Source organism: Oryzias latipes, chromosome 22, assembly GCF_053564925.1.
Source record: "Oryzias latipes strain Hd-rR chromosome 22, Olatipes_Hd-rR_3.1".
Taxonomy (NCBI): domain Eukaryota; kingdom Metazoa; phylum Chordata; class Actinopteri; order Beloniformes; family Adrianichthyidae; genus Oryzias; species Oryzias latipes.
Genome location: NC_136258.1, coordinates 9,651,406 through 9,675,091, shown reverse-complemented (window position 1 = coordinate 9,675,091; position 23,686 = coordinate 9,651,406). Strand labels below are relative to the sequence as shown.

Here is a 23,686-nt window from a genome sequence, read left to right as displayed (position 1 = left end):
GTGCCACTTAGTTGACCTCAGCCACAACATGGTCGTCCACAGATTTCCTGATTTGTGCTCAACGTTGTCGTTGGGATTGACTCACAAACCAAATAAAGCCTTCATTCTGGACAATATTTATTTAACACCAGCGTGTTGCTGTCCTGAGTCTGTAGATGAAGACCAGGACAGCCGGCTGGAATGGTCACGAACACTTAAACCAGATGGATCCTGACGGTCATTCTATACTTTTCCTGTGCAGATGTCCAGCCTGTTTGGAGTTCTGTCTTTAAACATTTGCATGAAAGACACAAAAACCTGAACAAAGACCCCCCCCCGTGTGGTCTGATGGACCCATGTACTGACAGGTTTCGTTTTGCACCTGCGGGTGAGGGGGGGGATGCCCCCCCTCCCCACACACACACACCCGCGTGGGCGGATCCCTGTGAATCTTCTCCACGCCCCCGCGCTGCCCCCTCTCCAACATATTGGCGGAGGCGCACGTGGAGCGGTATTGTAGAGGAGCGCCCGCGCGCGCACTCAGCTCAGAGAACTTTTCAATGGTTCGGTCTCGTGCCCGATGCTGTCGCACGCGCCACAGAACTTTCAGTCTTCGCAGAGAAGAAGTTGATTGAACAGAAAGCGCGTCGCCGAGGATGACCGCCGCCTGACTGCGCCTCTGTTGTCTGCCCGCGCGCTCCCGGGGGCGTCCCTCACAGAAGGATGGTAGATAAAGGCCCGCTGCTGACCTCTGCCATCATCTTCTACCTCTCCATTGGGGCAGCAATCTTTCAGGTGCTGGAGGAGCCCAACTGGAAGCAGGCTGCAGCGCAGTACAGGGAGCGGAAGGAGAGGATCCTGGAGGAGTACCCCTGCCTGTCCAGAGAGGATCTGGACAGAATACTGGAGGTATGCTGCTGTGAATGGATGTGGTGTAGAAGAGCAGGACCGGACAGTGAATGTGGCTGCCCCGCCCCTGCAGAAGAAGGGTCAGCTGCCGCTCAGCATTCCCTGAAATGGAACTTTGTGGTCAGAAAGTGTCTGCACGTTCCTGCTGTTCCATCTGCAAGGCACTGTGGGTTTCCAGAGTACAAACACCACGGCCTGTGAGGCCTTTATCTGCTGGGACCAGCAGATAGCTTTTGGAGGACGTGGTACAGACTGGCTGTTTACTGTGGAGGCCAAGTTTGCAGCCTCAGCGTTAACAGGCTCCAGAATGTTTCCTTGCTAATTTCTTATCAGGACAGTCATTGTGACAGTAAAGCTGGTGTCATTGACCTGTGCGCTCTCATGGCATCACTGCATGAACGCCGTCCGCCAACAAGCTTTGGGACACATGGTCGATTGTTTTCATACACAAACACCATGAAATCCAGACTCTTTAAATGTTTTCAAAAACAGATTTTCTACAACTTGACTTAGAATTGTTCCCAATCTGAGCCGGTCATTCATCGTCACTTCTGGGTCTCTTCAGCACATATGACCAGAGCCAGAATCGGGTCTCGTATGTTGTCCCAGGTCTCCCATCCCCCTCCTGCACCCTTCTGTCTCCTCTTTGTGTGTGTGTGTGGGGGGGCTGAAAGGGATCTGCCTGAGCCTCCCCCCATTCACGGCCCTCCTCTGGAACAGCAGAATCTCTTCAGCTGCCAAATCCTCTGCTGAATGAAGCTGGAATGTTATCTGCTTTGCATGGTTTGGAAATTTCCTGTTGGCACTTTTATAATCAGCTGGAAAGGAAACCGAGTTCAGGCCGTGTCAAACACAAGGATTCTCCTTTCTGACTTATTTTACAAAGACAACAAAAAGCCACCTGTGCTGTTCCAAAGCCCCCACAAGACCCGATCAAGTTGCCTGTTGGTATCGGCTCACAGTTGGTTCAATTGTTCGGTCTGAAAGCAGCCGTCTTTTTTCTGAACTCTTTTTCAAGACACCTGCTTCAGGAGTTGGAACAGAAGAGAGCAGAGTCTTTATTTCCACATTTTCTACTGTGAAAACTTGGTTCTGGTCGTTGACCATTAAGAAGAGAAGACGACCCTCGGAAGAGTTAGTACTCTTTGTTTTACGAAGGAGAAGTTTACTATTAACTCCAGGATTGCCTAAGTGGTCACGGTGTAAAGATCGAGGTTTATGGCTCTGGGTGCTGCAGTTAAAGCTGTGGTAAAGTTCAGTTAGGGTGGTGCTGGGGTGCAGCGGTTATCACTCCTGGGAGTTCAACTCTTAACACTTTCATAGTGTTGTAGCATCAGTTTAGCTGTCTGAAGGAACCGTGGACTCAAATAGGTGACAGTATTAAATGAAGGTCCAGGCTGATGCATGGTGACCTGCACAAATGGAGGATTGGCTCAAATAAAACCGTTTTTCTCTGATCCTAAAAGGAACTGCAAACTTCTCTGGATTTCCTTATTTGTTACCTTCAGCCTCCAAACTAACCAGCACACAAACGCGTGTTTGTACAGTTCATGTATGTAAATGTACCAGTTAAAACCTTAAGTTTTTGGTGTCAAATTCGGCTGTGCAAAACGAGGCGGCCCTCTTACTGTGAAATAAGAACCAAAGGACTCAGAGGTTTAAAGCAGCGTTTTCATGCAGACTGTTAGGAAAACTTTATTGGATTATTGTCTCCTTTCTTAGCCTGACTTTTATTTTGCGAATGAGCATCAGTAGATGATTTGAACTGAACGCAGAGGTCAGTCCTGACATGTGACTGCAGCTCAACACAAGGCCATCACATGCTTGAAGGAAACACAGGCCTTGCTTGTGTTTGGAAACTCCGATAAAGAAGAACCTCACTTTCACATCTGCTTTTTTGTCCTGTGTGTTCCCTTTTTTAAAAAAAAAAAGTGAAATGAAAGAAAAAGAAAGCAGCTTCATGACAGAACTGACCAAACGTTTGCAGATGGACGATCCTGTGCCGGCTGTCGGTGTGATGGAAATTATACATTTATGTAAGAGACAGATCTTTTATTTAGTATTCATATTGACTGTATAGTTGGCACACCATCCATCCAAATGAAATCCTTTCGGTCGCCATTTTTCCACAACAAGTTGGAACCAGACATCCTCTTTTTTTCTATGATTTCTATGGCAACCACTCTCTCCAATCAGGAGTGAACACAGTGGAAGGCCACACCTAGTTAGGCCAGCACAATAAATCACAAATTTATCATTATCGCAATATCAAGCTGTGAAGCGCGCATATCGCAAAAGTTGTCGAAAATTGCTATAAATGTTTACCTTAAATGTGCCAAAAAAGTCTTATGGCAGCTTGAAGTGTTTAAATCAAATAAATCTGTTTATGCATTTGATCAGATGGAGCCTTTCGTCGATGTTGGCCTCCTATGTAGACGAGGCTCATTTGGAAAATAATTTAAGTAATTTTGAGTCTTATTTAAATTAAACTATTGCATTGAAATGGTAATAATGTTTTTGGTTGTTTTGCTATTTTGATTATTATTATTATCGCAAATCGCACGCTTTTTCTCATATCGATCAGCTCCACTGTCAATCAAATGCTTCAAACGTTTGACACGACGCCACCTGCTGTTATTGAGGCATCTGATTGGTCAGTTTATAACTTGAATACCTTGAGCTACAGCAGAAATATCATGAAATGAACGAGAAGATGGGATGAACAAGAAGATGCCAAAGGTCTCAGATCCAGAACGGTTCTTCTGACCAATAGAATGACAGAGTAACAGCTGTTTATTTCTCTTTAGAAGTCTACGGGATTTTGCGGGGACTTCCTGTTTGGAACACCAGGAGGGGAGAGGCCGCTCAGTCAGTCCAGTTGTCATTTACTATCAATGGTCGTCTGCCTGTTGCAGGGCTCCTAAACCCCAAATCAAATGAAATGCTAGGGAACCTTGTGACTGATGGTGTCTTTGTTTCTTTTGCTGCATGATCACAGCCTCTAAAGAGGTCACAATAAATCCTCCAGGTTTCCCGCCGTCAATAACCAATCTGTCTCCAGTTTTTTCTTTTCGTCTCCTTGACCGAAGTCTGCCTGCTCATTGCTGCCATGTTGGATCCAGAAGAATGCCAAAGGATGTGAGGCGTTCTGCTCAAACATGAGCATCATGATAGTTTTCATGTTATCTTAACACGTCTGCTAAGCCTGCAGTGTGCAGATATTCAAAATTTGTACTATTAGAGTAGCTGCACTTCTGGTTTTGGCAGTAGCTAAAAGGATTTGGAAAAAGGGAAGTATTTTTGCTGTAGTGGTACAGTTTTAATTTTCCTCGTCCAGTAGTCAGAAAGTGTTGAAACTGAACTCCTGAGCTGCATCAGACGCGTGTTTACATAAAATGCAATGATAGTCTGGTATTCTGTACCTCAGGCTGCTGTGGGTTGACCTGCGCTTGACCTTTTAACCTTTACTGGTGCTTTGTATTGCACAACCTGTTTAGTGAAACAGGAGAACTGCTCACTTGTTTCCACTTGACCAGCTTTTTGCTGATTTCAATAAAATGGCTCGCACTTTTTTGTGAGCTCAACACTTTTGCTTGTGTGAACAACAGACATTTGCTTCTTGCAGACAGTAAAGCAGTTTAGAACCCAGTTATTAGGCCACAGTAAGTTGTTGAGCTAAGCATGTGCTCAGACAGAGACGTGACACAGACTATAGTATGTTTTTCTTTTTCACCACATATGAGGACTCAAGCTCGTCCTGTAACGATTTTTACAGTAGGCCCATCAGAATAATTAATACGGTGTAAATATGTTATGTTTTGGTATTTTCCCAATTATTTTTACCTTGCACTAACTTATTTTTATTACTATATTCTATATTTCAGATGCATTTTTGGTCATTTGCCTCTGGGTGAAGTGGGGGGTGCCATCAATGCCCAATCAGAATTCATTCCCTGCCCCTCCGGCTTCTCCCTACCCCTTCATTTAACCCTCTAGGTGGGGAGGTATGGAAAAATGGTTTCTTCAAATCCGGACTTTACTACCGTTCGATGATGTCAGGAATAACCGCCGCTCATGTACGTTGGCGTGTAGCCGTCAGCGCTCAGGAAAAAACACGCCATCGGTTTGAAAACTTTAAAAAGTCCTGCTAACGCAAAAAGACATTACGTACATTTAAATGTAAACTTCTGTGCTTCAGATCACACCCATGTAAAGAAATGTTTCTCCTCCATGTTACAACGTTACAACATTACAACGTGACACGGGTCACCTCACCGGCGGAGGGATAGCCAGCTCTACATCGTTACGGCTCCGCCTTAAAAAATCATAGGAGTTCTAAGAAGCATGAAAATGTTATGAGACAGTTGGACCAAAGATTCCTCCTTTGATTTAGTAAATCGTTAACTACGGGAACATTCATAGTGGCAGATGAAGTTTTATTTTCACATTACCAGCTCACCTGACCTCAAATACAGGTGTAGATAACACAGACTGGGGACAACAGCTTGACTTGTTAACGGTATCTGGTGCAGATCACGTGGTTATGATTGTCAGACGAATTTTCTATGCTTCAAAATGCAGAGTACATGGAATAAATGGCATAAGCAGCATGAATCAATCGAAGCAATGAAAAAGAAACCAGCACACGGCACGATTAGAATCATAACAAAGTTGGAAAATGTCTGGGAGATAAACAGTAAAAGGAGGTGCAGGTCTTTATTAAGACATGATGGTTTGAAGACTAGGGAGACGAGCTGGTTTTTCTCCTCTTGCTTCATTTTACTTCTTGGGCAGAGTGTTTTTGACTGCCCCCCTGGGGTGGGGGACCTGCAGGTAAACATTCCCTCCCATAGTGCAGTGGAAGAGTCAAAGCTGAAGGTCCGTCTTCGCTCCATCTCAGGCCAGTCCTCTCTGGTCTGACCCCCCCAGGGTTGTAGAAGTTATTCCTTTGTGTGCCCAATTATTGTGTGCAATAATGAAAGCAAAGATTACATGAGCGACTCCTCAGGGTCACAATGTGTATGATATAAGACGTGGGGCTAATAGGTCCACAGAGCTGTCTATCTCATTATCACTACAGACACATCGTCTCCTTTATGATACGTCTCCAATAAAAATGAAGCTGAGCTAAACTGAACCCAGATTATAAACATCTGGATTGAATGTTTCTGTGTTTTTCTGTTTACTACACTCAAATGGATGTGAGTTTTCTTCTTTACCTTTTTTAACAATATTTATATCAAAGTCTTTATGGGGTGACTATTTGAATGAAGGCTGAGTAAAGGATATCATCTATCCAGTGTTTTTTTTTCTTTTTCCTGCAGTCTTTTTTGTTGTGTCACCATACAACATACAACCATACGTTGTGTCACCATACAACAGAAAAGAGTCAAAATAAAAAAAAAAGGTAGAAGAAGCATGACAAGGAGTACATGTTTCTAAAGATTTGCATGTAAACTTCAGTAAAGAGTGAGGCTCCTGCCTTCCTTCTCCATTCTTATGGAAATGAGTGGTGAGAACACTGAAGGCCTTTGGTAAAAAACTGCTCAAATGCTGCCACAGGGGGGTTGCAATCCAGTGCTTTCATGTGCTGGCCTGGGTAAATACAGGGTTTGTGTCAATAAGAGCGTCCTACGCACAACCACATCATTCATGTGAATCACGGGATGATTCGTCGAGGCAACCCCTGAAAGGAGCAACCAAAAGTCAAATGTGGCTCTCCTGGTTGCTGTTTCATTGTATCTGTACTGTTAGAGATGCCATCAGCTGTGCAGGGAAGGTTTGATGCTACAAGTCGTTCCTGCCTACTCTGTTCTAAACGTCTAATGTCTTGTTTTTCTTTATTCCAGAAGTATTTCAACTTTTTTCCTGTGTCTTGGTCTCAGGTGGTGTCAGATGCTGCAGGTCAAGGGGTCACAATAACGGGCAGCAAGACGTTCAACAATTGGAACTGGCCCAACGCTGTCATCTTTGCTGCCACCGTTATCACCACCATTGGTCAGATATTTCTTCAACATTAAGTTGTTCGTGGTTTGAACTACTCTTGAGTCTAGAGCTACATCTACGGCATACTTTAACTGTCTAAAACCTTTTAAAGGATATGGCAACATTGCTCCAAAGACGTCATCTGGCAGAGTATTTTGCATCTTCTACGGGCTGTTTGGAGTGCCGTTGTGTCTTACCTGGATCAGTGAGCTGGGGAAGTTTTTTGGTGGCAGAGCAAAGCACCTTGGCCAATATTTAACCAAAAGAGGGTTTTCATTGGTAAGTGATGTTTTGCACAATTTTGGTCAATGATTCTGAAAGGATTTTTTATGACTGCCTGTATGTTTTTTTTTAAATTGCAGAGAAAAGCTCAGTTTACCTGCACTGCTATCTTTCTCCTTTGGGGAGTCTTGGTCCATTTAGTCCTGCCACCTTTTGTTTTTATGTCCCAGGAGGGCTGGACTTACATAGAGGGCTTGTACTTCTCATTTGTCACTTTGACCACAATTGGCTTTGGAGACTTAGTAGCAGGTAGGCAAAAAATGAAACGACTTGCATCACACTAACCCATGTTAAACTGATAAATAAAAGGTACTATCACTATGCTTGAAGTATCTGCAAACTAACCCTAACCCCTCTGTTTCTGCAGGTGTGGAACCAAACAAAGAATACCCAACTCTGTATCGCTACTTTGTGGAGGTGTGGATTTATCTGGGCCTGGCCTGGCTTTCACTGTTTTTTAACTGGAAAGTGCGCATGGTCATTGAAGCCCACAAAGCTTTGAAGAAACGCCGTAAACTCCGAAAGCTTTCCCTGGAGGAGCTCCGCCAGTACAAGGAGGCTTATAAAGCTTCTCTTCACTTGCCACCCACTCCTAACGATGTGAACATTTTTGGATTTTTGTCTAAGAAAAAGGAGGGCTACAATGACCTTATAAAGCAGATTGGCAGCAAAAATGATGGCCGGACTAGACTTGCATCTGGTGACTCAAACACAAAGGCCAAAGAGATCAATAGGTCCAAGAGTTGCAATGATGCTCCTGTGTTTAACGGGCATACAATCCTGAGCCTTGACCGCTCGCCACGCCAGAAGAGACGCTACAGCTTTAGTGACCGGGTCACTGTTGCTTTTTCAAAGTCAAAGAATTACCTTCTGGGTTCAGACAGTGGGCTTCTTCTTTCAGAGGAACCTGCAGATCCAGACATGGACCAGAACCAACTGTATGAAAACCAACTTGACAAAGATGTTGACCTGGAGAATAGAGATTTGGGAAGTTGTGGAGCAGGTTGTCGAAAAATGTGGGAGTCCAAGGAATATCATCCCCTAACTTTCCAAAATGCAAACATTACTTTTATTGATGAGGAAAACTTTCTGAGCAATAATTTAGAAGAGCTGGAAGATGAGGACAATGACGACGACGATGACAACTCCAAAGTAAAACTCTCCATTACCACATGTGATGAAAACGCTGAAACCAACTACAAGGAGAATCACGGTTCTGAATCTGAAGGCTCTGTGTTTACCAGTGACGGTTCAGAGCACGGACGCTCCTATGAGAAGCTGGTGGAGGAATATGCTAAAGAAGACAACACGGATCCTTGATCAGTATGAAACATATCTGAATAGTCTGTATTGGCCGGCATCCACCTGAGTTCATTTTAAAGATCCCTAAATGTCCCGTCGTACCTAAAGGTAGACAAGATCAAACTTCCTGTAAAAAGTTCAGAAGAGGAGGATCCTTCGTTCAGACACTGTTATTGCACATGGGCTGGGGAGCGCATGTTGAACCCCAAAGGTTTCAACATCTAATCGTCTTCTTTAAATGGTTCTTGAAGAGTTTTTTTGTGATGTCCAACCATGTGTGTCCTGAAATTCGATCTTTGAGCTTCAATTATTTCTATTCACCATATTGGTGTTTTAATAGTATTTATTGAAATAAAGGAAGTGGTAGCTTTTTCTAAACAGCTGCAAGTTTGCTTTTTGAAATTGCGCAATTTAATCAACGAACAAACATAAGTCTAAATTAAGTATTTATAACTGCACTAAAGATTAGGCTTTAAAAAGGATTAAGGAGAGTCTTCATGTCGTCTTTCTTGTTTTATGAAGGGTTTGATATTTGATGTATTTGCTGTTTGAACTATAACAACTGAACTGTGACCATGAAGGAAGGGATGCTTCTGGTGAAGACGTCCACAAACTAGTGAGAAAGTTTAGATGAACAAACATTGCAAATAGAAGTAGGCTTTTAAAACACTGTATGTTGAGCTCAAGATAGTTTTGTCACTGTTCACTCATCAGTCAGGTTTATTGTGTTACTGCTGTGTGAAGACCACGTGACATCATCACTAATACCTGTGCTTACGTGGGACACAACACAACACTTTCTTTTTTTTGTCCTAGCGCTCTTCCACCTCATTGTTTTTACTTTGTAAATATCGGTCTGTTTTGAACCACAAGCACACAGGACTCAGCCTTACTACCTGTTTGGAGAGGCTGGCACCAGCACAACCGACTGAATTATCACTAAGCCAGACAATTGATCTGTGGCAGATCAATGCTAAGTTGAAGAACGGGCTAAAACATGAAGGTAGAGCTTGATTATTGCATAAAGTCCTAAAATTCTGATTACTCGTGCCCACACGTGTTTCAAATGTATTGCACAGGTTTAAAGTGTGGAGCTTTTCTTAAAGCCAATTGTAATTTGATGAATTTTCTCCCTTTATATTTGGTGTATCTACACAAAATACATTTTGTGATTTGGAATTTCGCCCTGTCAGAACAGCCTTCATTCAACTGTAAAGTGTTTACAGTGCAGCATAACAGCTGGTGAAAATGTTTTGTAGAAATGTAGCCGTTGCCACCGCTGATGATAGGTGCCTTTATTTTTGCACCTCTTCTGTGTTTCTTCACTCTTCAAATTTCATTAAAAATGCCTTTCTTTCCCACTGCTTCTTTTGCATTTCTGGCGGCATTGTTGTGCAGCAAAGGTACTTGTGGGGACCACATGTCGACTATGTGTCCAAACAATTAACAAAGAACACGCTAAACTGGTTGCTGCACTGTGTGTAAACTCCATGTTGACTGCCATTTTTTTTGTAATTAAGTTATTTGTAGTTTGTTTTTGAGTACTATGAAAGCTGTATATTTAAAGTAAAATAAACAATCAAATTGTGGATTTTCTTTTTCCATCCATCCATCTTCTCTTCCTTCTGTAATGAGCAAGTTCATTACAGACACTTGTATTCAGGACCACGTACTTTCGGTCATGACCCAGGTGAATATTGGAAGAGGATTGACCGCATAACCACAGATGCCGCACCGACCTGCCTGTCAATCTCACGCTCCAGTCTTCTGTCTGTCGTGAACAAGACCCCAAGAAATTGAGACTCCTCCACCTGTGGCAGGGACACTCCACCCACCCAGAGAGGGCAGAATTTCTCCGGTCAACAACCACGGCCTCAGAGTTAGTGGTGCTGACACTCATCGCAGTCGTTTCACACTCTGCCGCAAACCGCCCCAATGTACACTGGAGGTCCTGACTCGAAGCCAACGAACCCCATCTGCAAAGAGCAGAGAGGAAATCCTGAAAAAAAAATATTTTTACAAGGGATTGCATATTTGTAACAAAAATTCTTTTTACAAGGGATTGCATATTTGCAACTTCATTCTCTTTTATAGTCTGAAGTTTTAAGATGTAGCTTTTATTTTGTCTTACACTTCGTGCAATAGTTCAGGGATATTGTGAAAAAACTCATTAGATGACATAAACACAGTGTTTATTTAATTTAACGGATTGTTGGGATAGGGACTGTGACAATTTTATTGTGGTGATAAACATGCCTCATTTAGTGTTTTTCACATAATAGTCTCACTGTGCACAGTGTCAGACTTATTGGGGCCAAAACCCAAAAAATTCTAAAAGAAAAATATTTTCATTGTAGCATCAATTTCGACATTCTGTGTGTCTAAAAAGCTTCGGACAGTAAGTTGTTCCGGTTTCATCAGCCATGAACAAGACGTCACTGGACGGACAAGAAGCCCCACCACAGCACCTTCAGGTTGGTGGTAGACAGTCAGGTGTTGCAGATGAACTTGTCTCAAAGTGTCATCAGCAGACTTGCATCAAGACTCTGAACTACTGTCAGAGTTTGGGACAGACCCAGGAGTGGAGCCCCCCCAGTGACAGACCACAACCATGACCAGAACTTAAGGACCTCTGACCTCAGACACGGTTTAGCAAACGCCACACTGCAGGCCCATTTACCAGATGGGAGTGGTACTCGGGTTTCCTGACTAACCATCCACGACTGACTCCACCATTTTTACTGGAATGACAGACGACCGCTGCAGGTGACTTCACTGACACCAAGACACCGCCGTGAAAGTTTGTAGAGAAGACCATGTGACCTGGACGATGCAGCAACCGTCAACCGTCCTTGTTCACTGATGAGGGTCGGGTCACCTTCCACAGAAATGGTGGTCACCAGTGTTGGTGAGCGAAACGCAGAGGTCAACATGGTCATCAGGGTTTGCTTTGTTGGAAGAGGAGCAACAGTCTGGACGGGGATGACCAGTCAGAGCAAAACCTATTTGGTTCTTAAAGACGGTCCAGTCAGTGCAGGTTCTGACCTCAGAGACATCATAGAACCATCATCGTCACCCAATGCCACCAGAACACCCCAACTTTCTGTACAGGGATGATAATTCTCCACAACATGGAGCCAGAATTGTCAAATCTGGACTTCAGGATGTGGGCGTGGCCTCATATGGTTTAGCCAGCAATGTCCCCTGACCTGAACCCCATAGAGCAGAAATGTACTGAATCCAGTTTATACTGATCAATTTAAAAAGGTCAGATTGTCTTAATAGGTGAGATCACTTGAAGAGCACATAGGAGCCAGTTGGACAGTTGGTGAGATTGTTTTAATTTCATGTTTTCCTCCATTTTTATGTACCAGGCTAAGGCCACTCTGGAGTTCTGTTTAGAACGGTCCGATACATAGGTACCAGACCCGTTATGTCTGAGCAGAGCTGAGCTGGCCAACCCAGCTCTTCTTGGGATTTTAATTGTACGTGTTTGTCTCGTATGTTCCTCTCTAGGGCTGTCTCCTGTTGTGCTGAGTGGACTTATAAGCCAATACAATCAAATTACAATCAAATTACAACAAAGCCAATGCTTTTGTTGTCCAGATTGATCAGAAAGCTCATCCCAAACAACTATGTTGAGCTGACACAGCTGTCACATGACCAATGTGGTCATGAATGGACTGAAATCATCTGTTAAAGTTGGGACCAGAGGTGTGCTGCACCTAATTGTTTTCTTTCATGACATGTTTCAGACAGATGAAGCCAGCTCATCCTCAAACTGCTTGCCAACTTCGCCTGAAATGAAGCAACACAAACGAATTTCCTCCTCTGAGAAGAATCAATCCCATAGCAAACTTTCCTGGGGAGGGCTGAGATAACCCCTGTGAAGAAATCATCTTATCAAGTGCAGACATAGCTATTTTCTTTGCCTCATGGTCTGAAGGTTTGTTTTAAGCATTTTAAAAGGACGAAGCTGCCTAGCTCCCACTTCTTGCATGCTATCTGCAGAGGTTGTGACTGTAAAAGACATCAGACAAACTCCCTGAGACATCTGTAATTCACATGTTGGATAAACTCTTTAGTTTTCAGGATGCTAATAACATTTGTTAGCATAAGAGGAGTTCCACCGCCATTCCTGGACGTCAGTCTGTCTCTGAAGTGCACACCAAGCTCATCATCAGATGTTTGGTATGCACCTGATGATACATGTATGCCTCACCCAACAACTTCTTCTTCATTGCCCTTTTTGTGCACGTGGCTCTTCTATGATTTTTGCAGAATCTTCTGTCTTCTTTGTGTTCTTCTCAGCATCAACGTAATTCGTCAATCTGCAGGTGTCGCTGTGGTGCTACTAACACAGCATCAATGCAGTCTTTTGACCCATGGTGGCCGTGATCGCCAGATTGACGTCTGATGATCGCTGGGCCCCCGACCCATGTCAACAGTCCTCGTCGAGTACCCGCACTGCTACGACTTCTAACCATGGGACGGTGGCAGTGGGACGGCAGCACAGGGGCAGGAGGGTGGCAGTCTGACGTCGGCCAATCATCAGACCTTTTTGGGGACCTTGGACAATCTCAGTGAATTGTCACTCTGCTTCCTTCCTGCCACCCACCTGTCACTGGACAGGGGCGACCTCCAAATGTGCCCAGACAGCCACTCACTAATGTCAGAAAACTGTCTAATCAATATTTAATTTTGACTTTTTCGGCGTGTGAAAATGCGACTGGCGCCTCCTGACTATAGATGCTGCCACACGGCCAGCTGCTGAATTTGCTGAAAACGTGTTTTAGGTCGCCACGCGGTGGCATTTTGCGAAATGTGACGGCAGTCTTAGTGCCTCTGTTTGTCTAAGAGTGATCTGTGACTTAAAGTCAGTTTCTGTTTATAAACCGTACTCTGGTATTGGAGTAGTCGTCCTCTTTTGCTGGACACACAGCATGGATCTCCTTTTTCTGTCAGTCATTTAGGTGATAGTCAGGTGTTAGTGCGTATGCCTGTTTGTTATTTTGAACAATTAACAAAACCTTTCACAAAAACCTTTATAATTATGTTGGTGCTGACAGCACTGCTATTTTAGCTCAGGTGTTTGGTTGGTTCTGCTTGGGTTTGGGTCTGGGCAGCGTTTTTCTCCCTTGGCCCCCAGCAGTGGCGTGTCAGACCCCTGGCACTGGTGGAAGCTCGTTTATGGGTATTCCCAGTGTGGACCCCACCTGCTTCACCTGTGAAGTTAAGAAAGAATTTCTAATAAAAAACTAGAGAATGAAAATAAGGCTGCTTGTGCAACACAGTAATCACATATATTTACTGATTGATTCCAATTTAAATTCGTACGAAAAACAAGAAGGAGCTTGTTTGGTTGGTTGATTCTTGATCTTTAGATAAAACAGTTTTCCTCCTTGGCCATGTTCCCTTTTCTGGGTCACCAGGGCTGCTCCCCTTCAGGTGTTCTGTCCCTGGGGAGTCGTCGGGACCACTCCTCTTCATATCTGTTGAGGAGGGGTTTGCCAAGTCACCCCTCCCTTCTGCTAGGCTGCAGGAACCCAAACTGTGTTCTGGGCTTATTTTTCTTTTCTGTTCCCATAGGTCCCCTCCTCTAGGGGTATTTGGGCATCTGGGAACTGCCTTTTTGGGGAGGGGTACTGTGAGGATTCTGTGGTTTAGTTTGTTTTTTTTGTTCTTGCTCATGTTTTTGGGCCAAGTCTTGAACATGGAGATGGATGTCATAGGTCGTCTCGCACTCGGCCAAAGAAAATGGAGGACATGTTTTGTCTTTATGAGAGCAGTAACCTCAGATCAACAGACTGTTGTTGCTTCTTTATTTAGTATTGACGTTATTTTTAAATCTTCTCAAATGATTCATCTGGTTTATTTAACTGCTTTCAATAACAACTGTTTTCTTTCAAGGGACTTTATAAAGAAATGAAGGAGAAATGAAAATGAGAAATTTCCAGGACATTTTTGCCGGTTATTTTCTCCTAATTCAGAACTTGATTCTGGTGCAGACAAATTGAAGTAAGACTCAGAAGACAAATCACTGGCCACTGAAACTGAAGCCTTTTAGCTTTTGGAGCGGCCACTTACAGATCTGTGGGTTTAGAAGCCACCAGTCTGTGGATCTTTGCTCCTGTTCTGGACCCGACAGAAAATGAACAGCTGGTTAGCACATTTCCCCCCAGAAGCCAAAGGGTCAAGCCCTATTGATGACCCTGGATGGAAGAAGGCTGAAAAAGGGAAGACTCACCTACCAAATGTTCCCATGGAACCAAAAGGTTTATTGGGACCAGCGGTGGCCACAATGCAGAGCTAGTCAGAGGAGAAGAAAAGACCTGGAGCCTCATTTATAAACGTTGCGTACGCACAAAAGAAGTCGTACGCCACTCTCTACGCAATAGTTGAGATTTATAAAAAGCAAACTTGACGGGAAAATGTGCGGTCCTCCACGCAAGCTCTGACCCAGGCGTACGCACAAAAATGGGTGAAATGAGAAACGGCGACACCGTCGGCAGATGGAAGAAACACGTGAAAGTGACAGTGTGTGCCAAATCGTGCTGGCATGTGCTGTGCTACACAATGTGGCACAGCTTAAAAACGTGCCTCTACCCCCTGGCGCTGATTGCTGTGTTGGCCCCGACCCTGAACCCCATCCCCACGCATTTGTGCCAAATGCTGCTGCTGTGCGCCAGCGTTTGGAAGTGATGCGTCGCTTATAAAGAAAAAGAGGTGTGGAAAATATTATTTATTTAAGAATTCCCTCATCGTGCAGTTTATTTCAGTCAGTCTTGATATCGCCCAACTCCTTGGCCATCTCTCTGATTGAACTACTGACTTCCCTCTGCATTTCAAGGACTGCATCGGTGAGGACACGTCCACTGCTGGAGGGTTGAGAGCCGCGTGCCGTGGAGACGCTGGGTCCAGACGGCTGCTCAGCTGCAGCATCGTAACCACTGGCCCCGCTGGAACACCCAGCAACTAAAATAAAATTGTTCTATATTAATAATCTGTAATTGTGTAGCCTGCATACATGTGACTTGACTGCATTCATTTTAATTATTTCTCTTACCTGTGTCACCCTGACCCTGGCGCGTCGGCGTCCCCTCCGCCTCAGTCACCGAGGTGACTGAGGCGGAGGAGGACGCCGATAAGGGGGACTTAATAGGGATTCCCCAATAATAGCGGCCAGTTTCTCATCAAGAGGGGTCAGCTCCGGTCCCCCCACGTGGCGGACACACTCTGCCGATACAGCGCTAGACTTTTTTTTGCCTCGACTTTGATGTCCGATCATTTCTTTCATTTCTTTTTTATCTCGGCCACGGTCCGAGGTTGTGAGGCTACAGCATTTACGGCGTCTGCCACCGTTTGCCGCTCACGTGCCTTTTTGGCATTAGTAAGGCCACACTGGGCCCTCCAGACAACACTTTTCTCCTCTTTTCCACCTCGCCAACGATAACTTCTACTTCACATTGAGTGAAGTTACGTTTTTTTGATTTCCTCTCTGTGTTTGCCATGATTTAGAAAGCCATGAATATTAATTTGTGGGCGTTTCACGGACTATTTATGGGCAACTATGGGCGTGTCATGTAGCCGCAAAAGCTGCGCTGCATTTAGAATCGGTTGTGATTTATAAAAGGAAAGATGCGTAGGATGTGCGTGCGCACGGTTTAATAAATCCGAATATTTCTGTGCGTACGCACGTCCTATGTTTCATCCGTACGCCACTTCTGACGCAAATCCTACGCAAAGTTTTATAAATGAGGCCCCTGGTTTGGTACTTGAACTCTGCTGTTGGTCAGCCTTAACCACAATCACACGACTAGAGTCATGGGAAACCCACAGAGCTAAAAGGCACGTCGGCCAAGAAGCTGTTTGCCCTGAAACTGGGGAGGCAGCCAGTCTGTAGAAGAAGAGACGTGTGCTCTGAGGAACGCCCACCCCTCCAAGAACTGTTCTCCTCAGTTTGGAGGGGTGGACATGGTCCTTCCAAAGGATGTGCAGAAAATTTTAAATGGATAAATAATAATCAAAGCAGGAAACTTTATTTGTGTTTAAATCATCTGCAGTTTCAGGGATTTTTGTAAAACAGACGGGCGTGTCATGATCCCGCCAGACTTAATAGACCCAAATGCTGGAACCTGGAAGGAGACTCAGCAGACAATAAGGTAAGTGAAAAGCTTTTAATTCACGGTCTCAAAGTTGGGTTACGGAAGAAGGTGAATTTCAGGGTTCTTGCAACGGCCAGAAGATGAGGCTGGAGGGTCTTGACGGCAGCAACCGTGAGACGGAGAATGAGCAGGAAGCACAGCGTGGGTGAGGAGCACGGATGATGGACAGCAACCAGATGAGCTCTCATGGGGTGAGTTCCTAAAGTCGAGCAAACAGACAAGGCGTTAGCGAGAGGCAAAACAGGCATGAGCAAAGACATGACGAGGCCAGACTAAGCACCGTAGGAGTACAACAAACTGGCGTTGAATACTGGTCCTGGATCTCCTTAAGAGGCTGCAGGCTGATGAGGTGAGAGGAAACAGCTGGTTGCGTCAGGTGTGGAAAACAGGAGGTGGCGGGAGTCTGACAGAGGCACCATGACAGGGCGCTGAGTATGAAGGAGTCCAATACCCCACAGAGGTGAGGTCGCAGTCTCTAACAATTCTTTGAGCTCAGAGAGCAAGGTGTACTTTTCATGTGAAGCTAAGGCACTGTTTTGCTTGACCTTTCAGATCCAAAGTGGTTGTGCGACCTAGCAGAGCTTGTTGCCCAACTGAATAAGAGACTGCAGAGACGCAATCTCAGCATTCCAGCATAAACTTCACCTCTGGAACAGGACAATCTCCCCTGCATTCCAGAGCGTTTCAGCCTCATTTTCAGTTTTGTCGTGCGCTCGGTTGGCCATAGTAACTCGGTGAACTTCATGAACTTGACATCGGTCAAATTCATGAATGAACCAGCAGGCAGGTTTTGCCATGTTCGCCCATCCCTTAACCGCTGCTGTTGACGGTGCACCTCTTCATCTTCAGATGGACTTAATCGAGCTTCAGAGCAGCATGGGCCTCAGGTAGGAGTGCCAGGACTTTTAGCGACTGCTTCCCCGACGTGATTCCACAGCTTCGACTTTGTTGCTGCCAGTATTATGTTGGTTTGGGACCAACTATCTGTGGGAACAGATGTCTTCTATCATGAAACAAGTCTGAGCTTAGATCATGAATGACTGATGACAACCTGGTTTTAGGCACAGGACCTAAAGCAGGTGTAGACCTGCTGACAGGGAAAACGATGTGAAACTCCAACATCAGGTAAACAGGTGAGCATTTGTGGTGACATGTTTTATTATCTTCAGTTTTTTTGTTTGTGTTGTTTTCTATTTTTAATTTTTGAATTACTGGACTGTTCTTGTGTTCAGAGAAGTGAGGCAACGATAAAAGACTGATGACTTATTTTATTACAGGTTTTGAAGGACATTCATCTTTCCTATGAGGTCCAAGGAGATCCCCCTGAATGAGAACGATGAGAACAGTTCTCCAGGACGTGAATGAATGGAAGGGCCACATCATCTAAATGTTGCCCTTGGAGAAAATGAGTTTGACCCCCTGGTAGATCTGTATATCTCAAATACAGTCAATGCAAGGTGACGTATGTTGAAGGACCGGGTTTATCTATTCTGAAGAGTTCCACAAAGCATCAGTAATCCCGTCTCCATGTCTGGATTCATGACATCATTCACAGACTCCCCCGGTGCGGTGGGCTTCACCGTCTGCTGCAGGAGCTGCATCTGAATGATGGCGCTTTCAGCACTACTTCCTCCTGTGACCCAGTCTTGCTGTGTAACACGGTGAACAGTTTTTGTTGTTGTTTTTTGCTTGTGTTTGTGGAATCCCTTGAAGGGGCCATCTCATTGCTGCTGGATTGGACACAGTTGTGCACTGGGGGGCGTGCCAATGAGAGACTTGTTTTAATGACCAGTGGGACATGACAGAAGATGGTTCTGAAGCGAGGACATGACGGGGTGCTTCCTCCCAACTTATGGTTGTGCGAATGGCTGCCCAAAAACAGACAGACAGACAGCGCAGCGGATGGAGCGCAGTTGGAGGAGAAGCCACCAGATGACCAAGTGCCGGGACCGACAGCGGAGGAGTCCCTTCAGAGGAACGCTCACGGAGTGAAGCAGCTCCGGGTGAAGTGGCACTGGGATGGATCCCAGAGGGGCGCCCTCTGAGTCAAGACAAACGAGTACTGGCCTGAACCGGAGCAGGAGCTGAACCAGGAGCCAGACAGCTGTTAGAGGGGAAGGTGACGTTGGAACGCAGAGGGGTGTGGTTGTGACCCGCCCCTCTTGGAGCTCTGTTGTTTTCTTTGGATAACCCTGGGAAGATTTTGTGCAGTCGCCAGAGCTGTTTTTTTTTTCAAAATTGCATGTTATTTGTGTTTGCATTGGTTTTACTATTTTAGTTTTATGTACTCATTGGGTTTTTTCTGTTTTTTTTAGGCAGAGGCTCCTGGCTCCAATGAACAGACATAGCAAAGACTCTACTAACTTTGTCCCATTCAATAAACTCTTGTGCTCCCTTTTGAACTGTGGTCCCGGGTGTCCTTTCTCCACACACATCCAAATCCAAGAATTCTGCGTGGCTACAGCTGTCCCGCATCAGTCAGAGGAGGAAAAAGTAGAAAATAAGAGTAAAATGACAGGAATTGCTGATTCCTGTTTGGTTGAATTCTTCACCAAAATTCAGATATGTGGGTTAGGGTCACCATGCTGCCAGACTTGAGTTGTTTCTCTGAATCAGCTGACAGAAGACCAACCTCTTTGCCACATCATTTTTGAAGACGTCCCAGACTTCTAAAAACACTGCTGAGTTCTGGCTTACATTTACTCCAACATTAGGAGAGGCTGCACATGCCAGATGTTCTTCTCCTTTTTGGTGTTTTTCTGTACAGTTACCAGTATGAAGTCCATTGATATGGCTACTGTTGTAATATTGGGCTATAGAAATAAAACTGAATTGAAATGTATTCCAAATATGCAAAAATGTCGTGTCAGGGCAATCTATTAAAAGCAAACTCGTCATAAAATATTTGCAGTTTGGAAGATACACTTATGTCATTTTTTTCTTTATGCTGTATAGCTTTAACTTTTCTATAGCTATATCTACAAGCTGGAGCTGTTGTAGAGATACGGACAAATAAAGGTAGATCCTTACACACTTCTGCAGAAACAGTAAAGGGTTACTTGTTACACGCGTTTGTCCAGGGATTTCCAATCATGAGTTCAGAGCACAGTCGTTCTGTCATTAAAACATTTGGATCTAATAATTCTCTTTTTCACTGCATAACTTTTCTTCAGATGTACTTTGATAACAAGATTTAAAAAAATGCTTTTGAAATTATGATTAACAGAAAGCTATCCACACAATATTCAGATGTAGGAGAGTTAAAGGACTGAAAAATTAATGATTAGTGTCACAAGCAAGAGAAATTTCACACAACCCCGAAGAAGGTTACACAACAAGCTGGCAGGCATGAGGCAAAACTAACACATTATTGTGCATCTGGTGTGTCAATTTTCAAAAAGCTTTGAAGACCCACCCCAATCAAAATGGAGTTTTTAGTGTTTTTAATGTGTTCTTCTAGCATTTCTCTCAAGATGGAGGACATATATATAAAAAAATTTAGATTTAAACTATTTCTGGGTGTTTTTTTACTCTGTGAATCAGGACCAGAAGAAAAAATGGCATTTGAAAAAGCATGTAGGTGTGACATAGGTGCTACAGTGGGCGGACCACAGTCTCCCAGCTCCGCCACTTTCTGATCATCCACCTGCAGACAACCAAATTACCACCCTCACCCACCTCCCACCTCTGACTTCTGTGACACCTTGGCTTCCTTCTTCAGCTCAAAAATAGAGAACATCCATCAGGAACTATTAGGAAATCCTGGCTCCGATCCAACTCCCTCATTCCTGTTGGACCCACATCACTTTCATCACAATCATTTTCATCATTTTCTCTACCATCAGTCATGAAATTGCTAATTAAACATTCTAAATCCTCTATCAGTCAACTTGATCCACTTCCTACAGTTCTGGTCAAAGCTACTCTTCCCTCCCTGTCCCCTCTCATCACCAACGTTATTCAGTCCTCGCTCACCACTGGAATTGTTCCCTCTCCTCTCAAAAAGGCTGCTGTCACTCCTATACTAAAAAAAACAGGATTAGACCCCTCCAACCTGAACAATTTCCGCCCCATTTCTAATCTTCCATTCTTTTAAAAAATCCTTGAAAAAACTGTTGCAGAACAACTTCGAATGCATCTCTCTCAGAATAACCTTTATGAACAATTCCAGTCTGGCTTCCGTCCGCTTCACAGCACAGAAACAGCTCTCTTCAAAATCTCCAATGACCTCCTCCTTGCTGCTGACTCCAGCCAACTCTCCATCCTCCTACTTGATTTGAGCCAGCCTTCGACACCGTCTCTCACACCATCCTCCTAGACAGACTGTCCGCCATAGGTGTCACAAACGCACCTCTCAACTGGTTCCACTCTAACTTCTCTGGTCGCACCGAATGTATTCAATTAAAAACATTCACTTCCCACACAGCTTCTGTCAATACAGGTGTGCCCCAGGGCTCTGTCCTGGGACCCCTGTTTAACATTTACCTTCTCCCTCTTGGTCAAATCCTCCGTAAAGACAAGATTCACTTCCATTGTTATGAAGACGATACTCAGCTCTGCATCTCCACCAAACCAAATTCCACTCTTCCTCCCACTTCCCTCACAGACTGCCTTCTTGCAATAAAATCCTGGTTTACTGCTAATTTCCTAAAACTAAACAATGATAAAACCGAACTTCTCCTGATCTGCACTAAATCCATTATAAACAGCATCCAGAACTTCTCCATTCCCTTTGAAAACTCCTCCATTGCCCCCTCCCCTCAGGTTAAGAGTCTGGGTGTCACCTCTCCTTCACTTCACACATCGACAGCATCACCCTCCACCTTCGCAGCATCTGTCGTCTTCGCCCCTCCCTCAGTCCTTATTCCACTGCCGTCCTAGTGCACAGTCTTTTCACTTCCCGCCTGGATTACAGCAACTCCCTTCTATTTGGTTTCCACAAAAAACTCTGAAAACTACACTTTGTTCAGAACTCAGCTGCCAGAATTGTCTGTCAAACACCTTCCATCCAGCACATCACACCTGTTCTCCATTAGCGACCAATCACACACCGGATTACATACAAAATACTTCTGCTGACTTATAAATCCATCTACAACCTTACTCCCTCGTATTTATCAGATCTTGTTCATGTCGCCACACCCACCCGTACCCTCAGATCTTCCTCCTCCCTTCATCTGAATGTCCCCACTTTTAATTTTATTTTCACTCTTATGTACGGCGACCTTGGGTTCCTTCATAGGTGCCTAACAAATAAAATGCATTATTATTATTGTTATAAACAGATCCGTGTACGTCTTTGTTTTCCTGGTCTGAGCTGGAATCTGGATCAGAACTGGACGGATGGATAGATCTGATGTTGCTGCTGTTTTTGTTACACCGCTAATGTTAGGATGGGGGTGTGAGGGGCTGTAAGCTAGAGGGAGAGAGTGTAAAGAGATGGATGCCGCAAAATCAAAACACACCACCAAACTCAGAGGTGAATTTCTAATAAACTCCTGCTGCTCTGCAGACACTATGTCCTAATAAATAAGTTTTTAATCTAAATCTGAAAAATTGTTTTAAATTTAACACCAAGTTTTTAGATCTTGGCTAAAATCAGCATCATCATAACGAAAAGACCACTAGGAACAAAATAAACAATGTTTGGACAGAACTTACAGAACTTGGTTTGAATTTTACATCCAACTGCTTCTTGTTCCAACGTTTATGTTCATATTTATAGAGAGGATACGATTTTCTTGTTCTGATAAGTAACTAAATAAGATATAGACCTAAATGGTTCTCGTCATCACAGAACCTGTGTTGAATAACACATTTCTAATCTTTATGTATCATGTCACATCTTTTTTTTTGCATAACCAGTTCATTGTTTCTGTGTCTGAAGACATCGGTGGCGTCTCTTTTTGTGTGTCAACAGTTCGTCCATCCTGAGGAAGAGTGGGAACCAGATGGGGAGTTGTTTCTGTACGCCATAAAACTGCAGACGCAACAACAATTCAACCATCTGCAGCCTGGGACACGGAAATCAACGAGCCCAAGGACCTCCCTGACACCCAATTGTTTCCTGACTTTTTGTGTCCAGGTTTCCGTTCAGGAAACTGTTGGGCACCCCCAAGAGCTGAGTTTGTGTTTGTGAGGTCATGTGTGCTTGCACTGTACCACTGATATGCGTGGATGTGGGAGGTGAGGTAGTGAAAAATACACGGCCTACTCATTTTTAAGAGCCTGAAAAAGATAAAAGCACAAAAATGCACGTTTTCCAATAAAACCTGTATTTCTTTTCTGTTGACCAGAAGCAGAATGGTTTTGGAACCGACATTTTCAAAGAAATGTCAGTTTTTAAAGTCCAAAACTTTTATAATATAATTAAGGACAAATGCAAGTATTTGCTAAATTGCTGAATAATTATTCTGATGAATTGAGAATGACTAGCTTGGAGAATCTATCCACCATCTGAGCCTGGGGGTGTCCGTGTCCCTGTGGAGCGGGTTCTGGTTCTTGCCCTCGAGCGCTCCCCCTCTCCAAAATTCCATCAGTTTGGGAGCCTGGTTGGCCCATGTTCCCTTCACTTGTGGGGGACCCCCACTTCTCTCGTGGGTGGGGAGAGCGGCCCCTGTCTTGCTCTCTCCTGGACTTTCCCAAGGTCGGACAAGTGGTTGCCTGGAGCGTGGGGCAGGTCTCTCTTGGGGGGCCTTGGTTCGTCCCTGGGGTTGGAGTGGGGGGATGCTCAGAACTTCCAGGTGGTGGTGGGGTGCTTGTCTGGGGCTGGGGGGAGGGGGCTCTCCAGTGTGTGGAGTCCAATGCTGGGTCCACTGATGTGCAGAGAGGGCTATTCTTCTGGCTGGGCTGGAGCTTGCATTCTCCGTGCCCCCCTGCTCTTTGGCGTTGGGGACCCCTGTGGCGGTCCTGTGGCCCCTGTGGGGACCCCCCTGGTCGAGGGTGGTTTACTGGATCTGGATCTGCTATGTGTCTGGTGAGCCCTGGCTGCCACTGTTTCTGCAGTAGGGGTCTTGGTGTGGGGGTAGCCGGGTGCTCCACTCTTTTAGCATTCCATCATCCAC

General features: G+C 44.6%; 1 protein-coding gene and 1 long non-coding RNA gene across 2 annotated transcripts; both read left to right on the top strand.

Moving 5' to 3' along the window:
• Positions 1-150: 150 nt before the first annotated feature.
• Positions 151-10,046, top strand: kcnk5a (potassium channel, subfamily K, member 5a). The gene is made up of 5 exons (XM_004082715.5): positions 151-888; positions 6,774-6,885; positions 6,986-7,152; positions 7,236-7,404; positions 7,523-10,046. The coding sequence occupies exons 1-5, from the start codon at positions 703-705 to the stop codon at positions 8,473-8,475; spliced, it is 1,587 nt and encodes a 528-aa protein (XP_004082763.1). The 5' UTR covers positions 151-702; the 3' UTR covers positions 8,476-10,046.
• A 6,549-nt stretch (positions 10,047-16,595) lies between these two features.
• On the top strand, positions 16,596-19,649 carry LOC144988955 (uncharacterized). The gene is made up of 4 exons (XR_013653061.1): positions 16,596-17,082; positions 17,175-17,509; positions 17,684-17,755; positions 17,900-19,649. It is a non-coding gene; the product is annotated as an uncharacterized LOC144988955 (long non-coding RNA).
• The last annotated feature ends 4,037 nt before the right edge of the window (positions 19,650-23,686 follow it).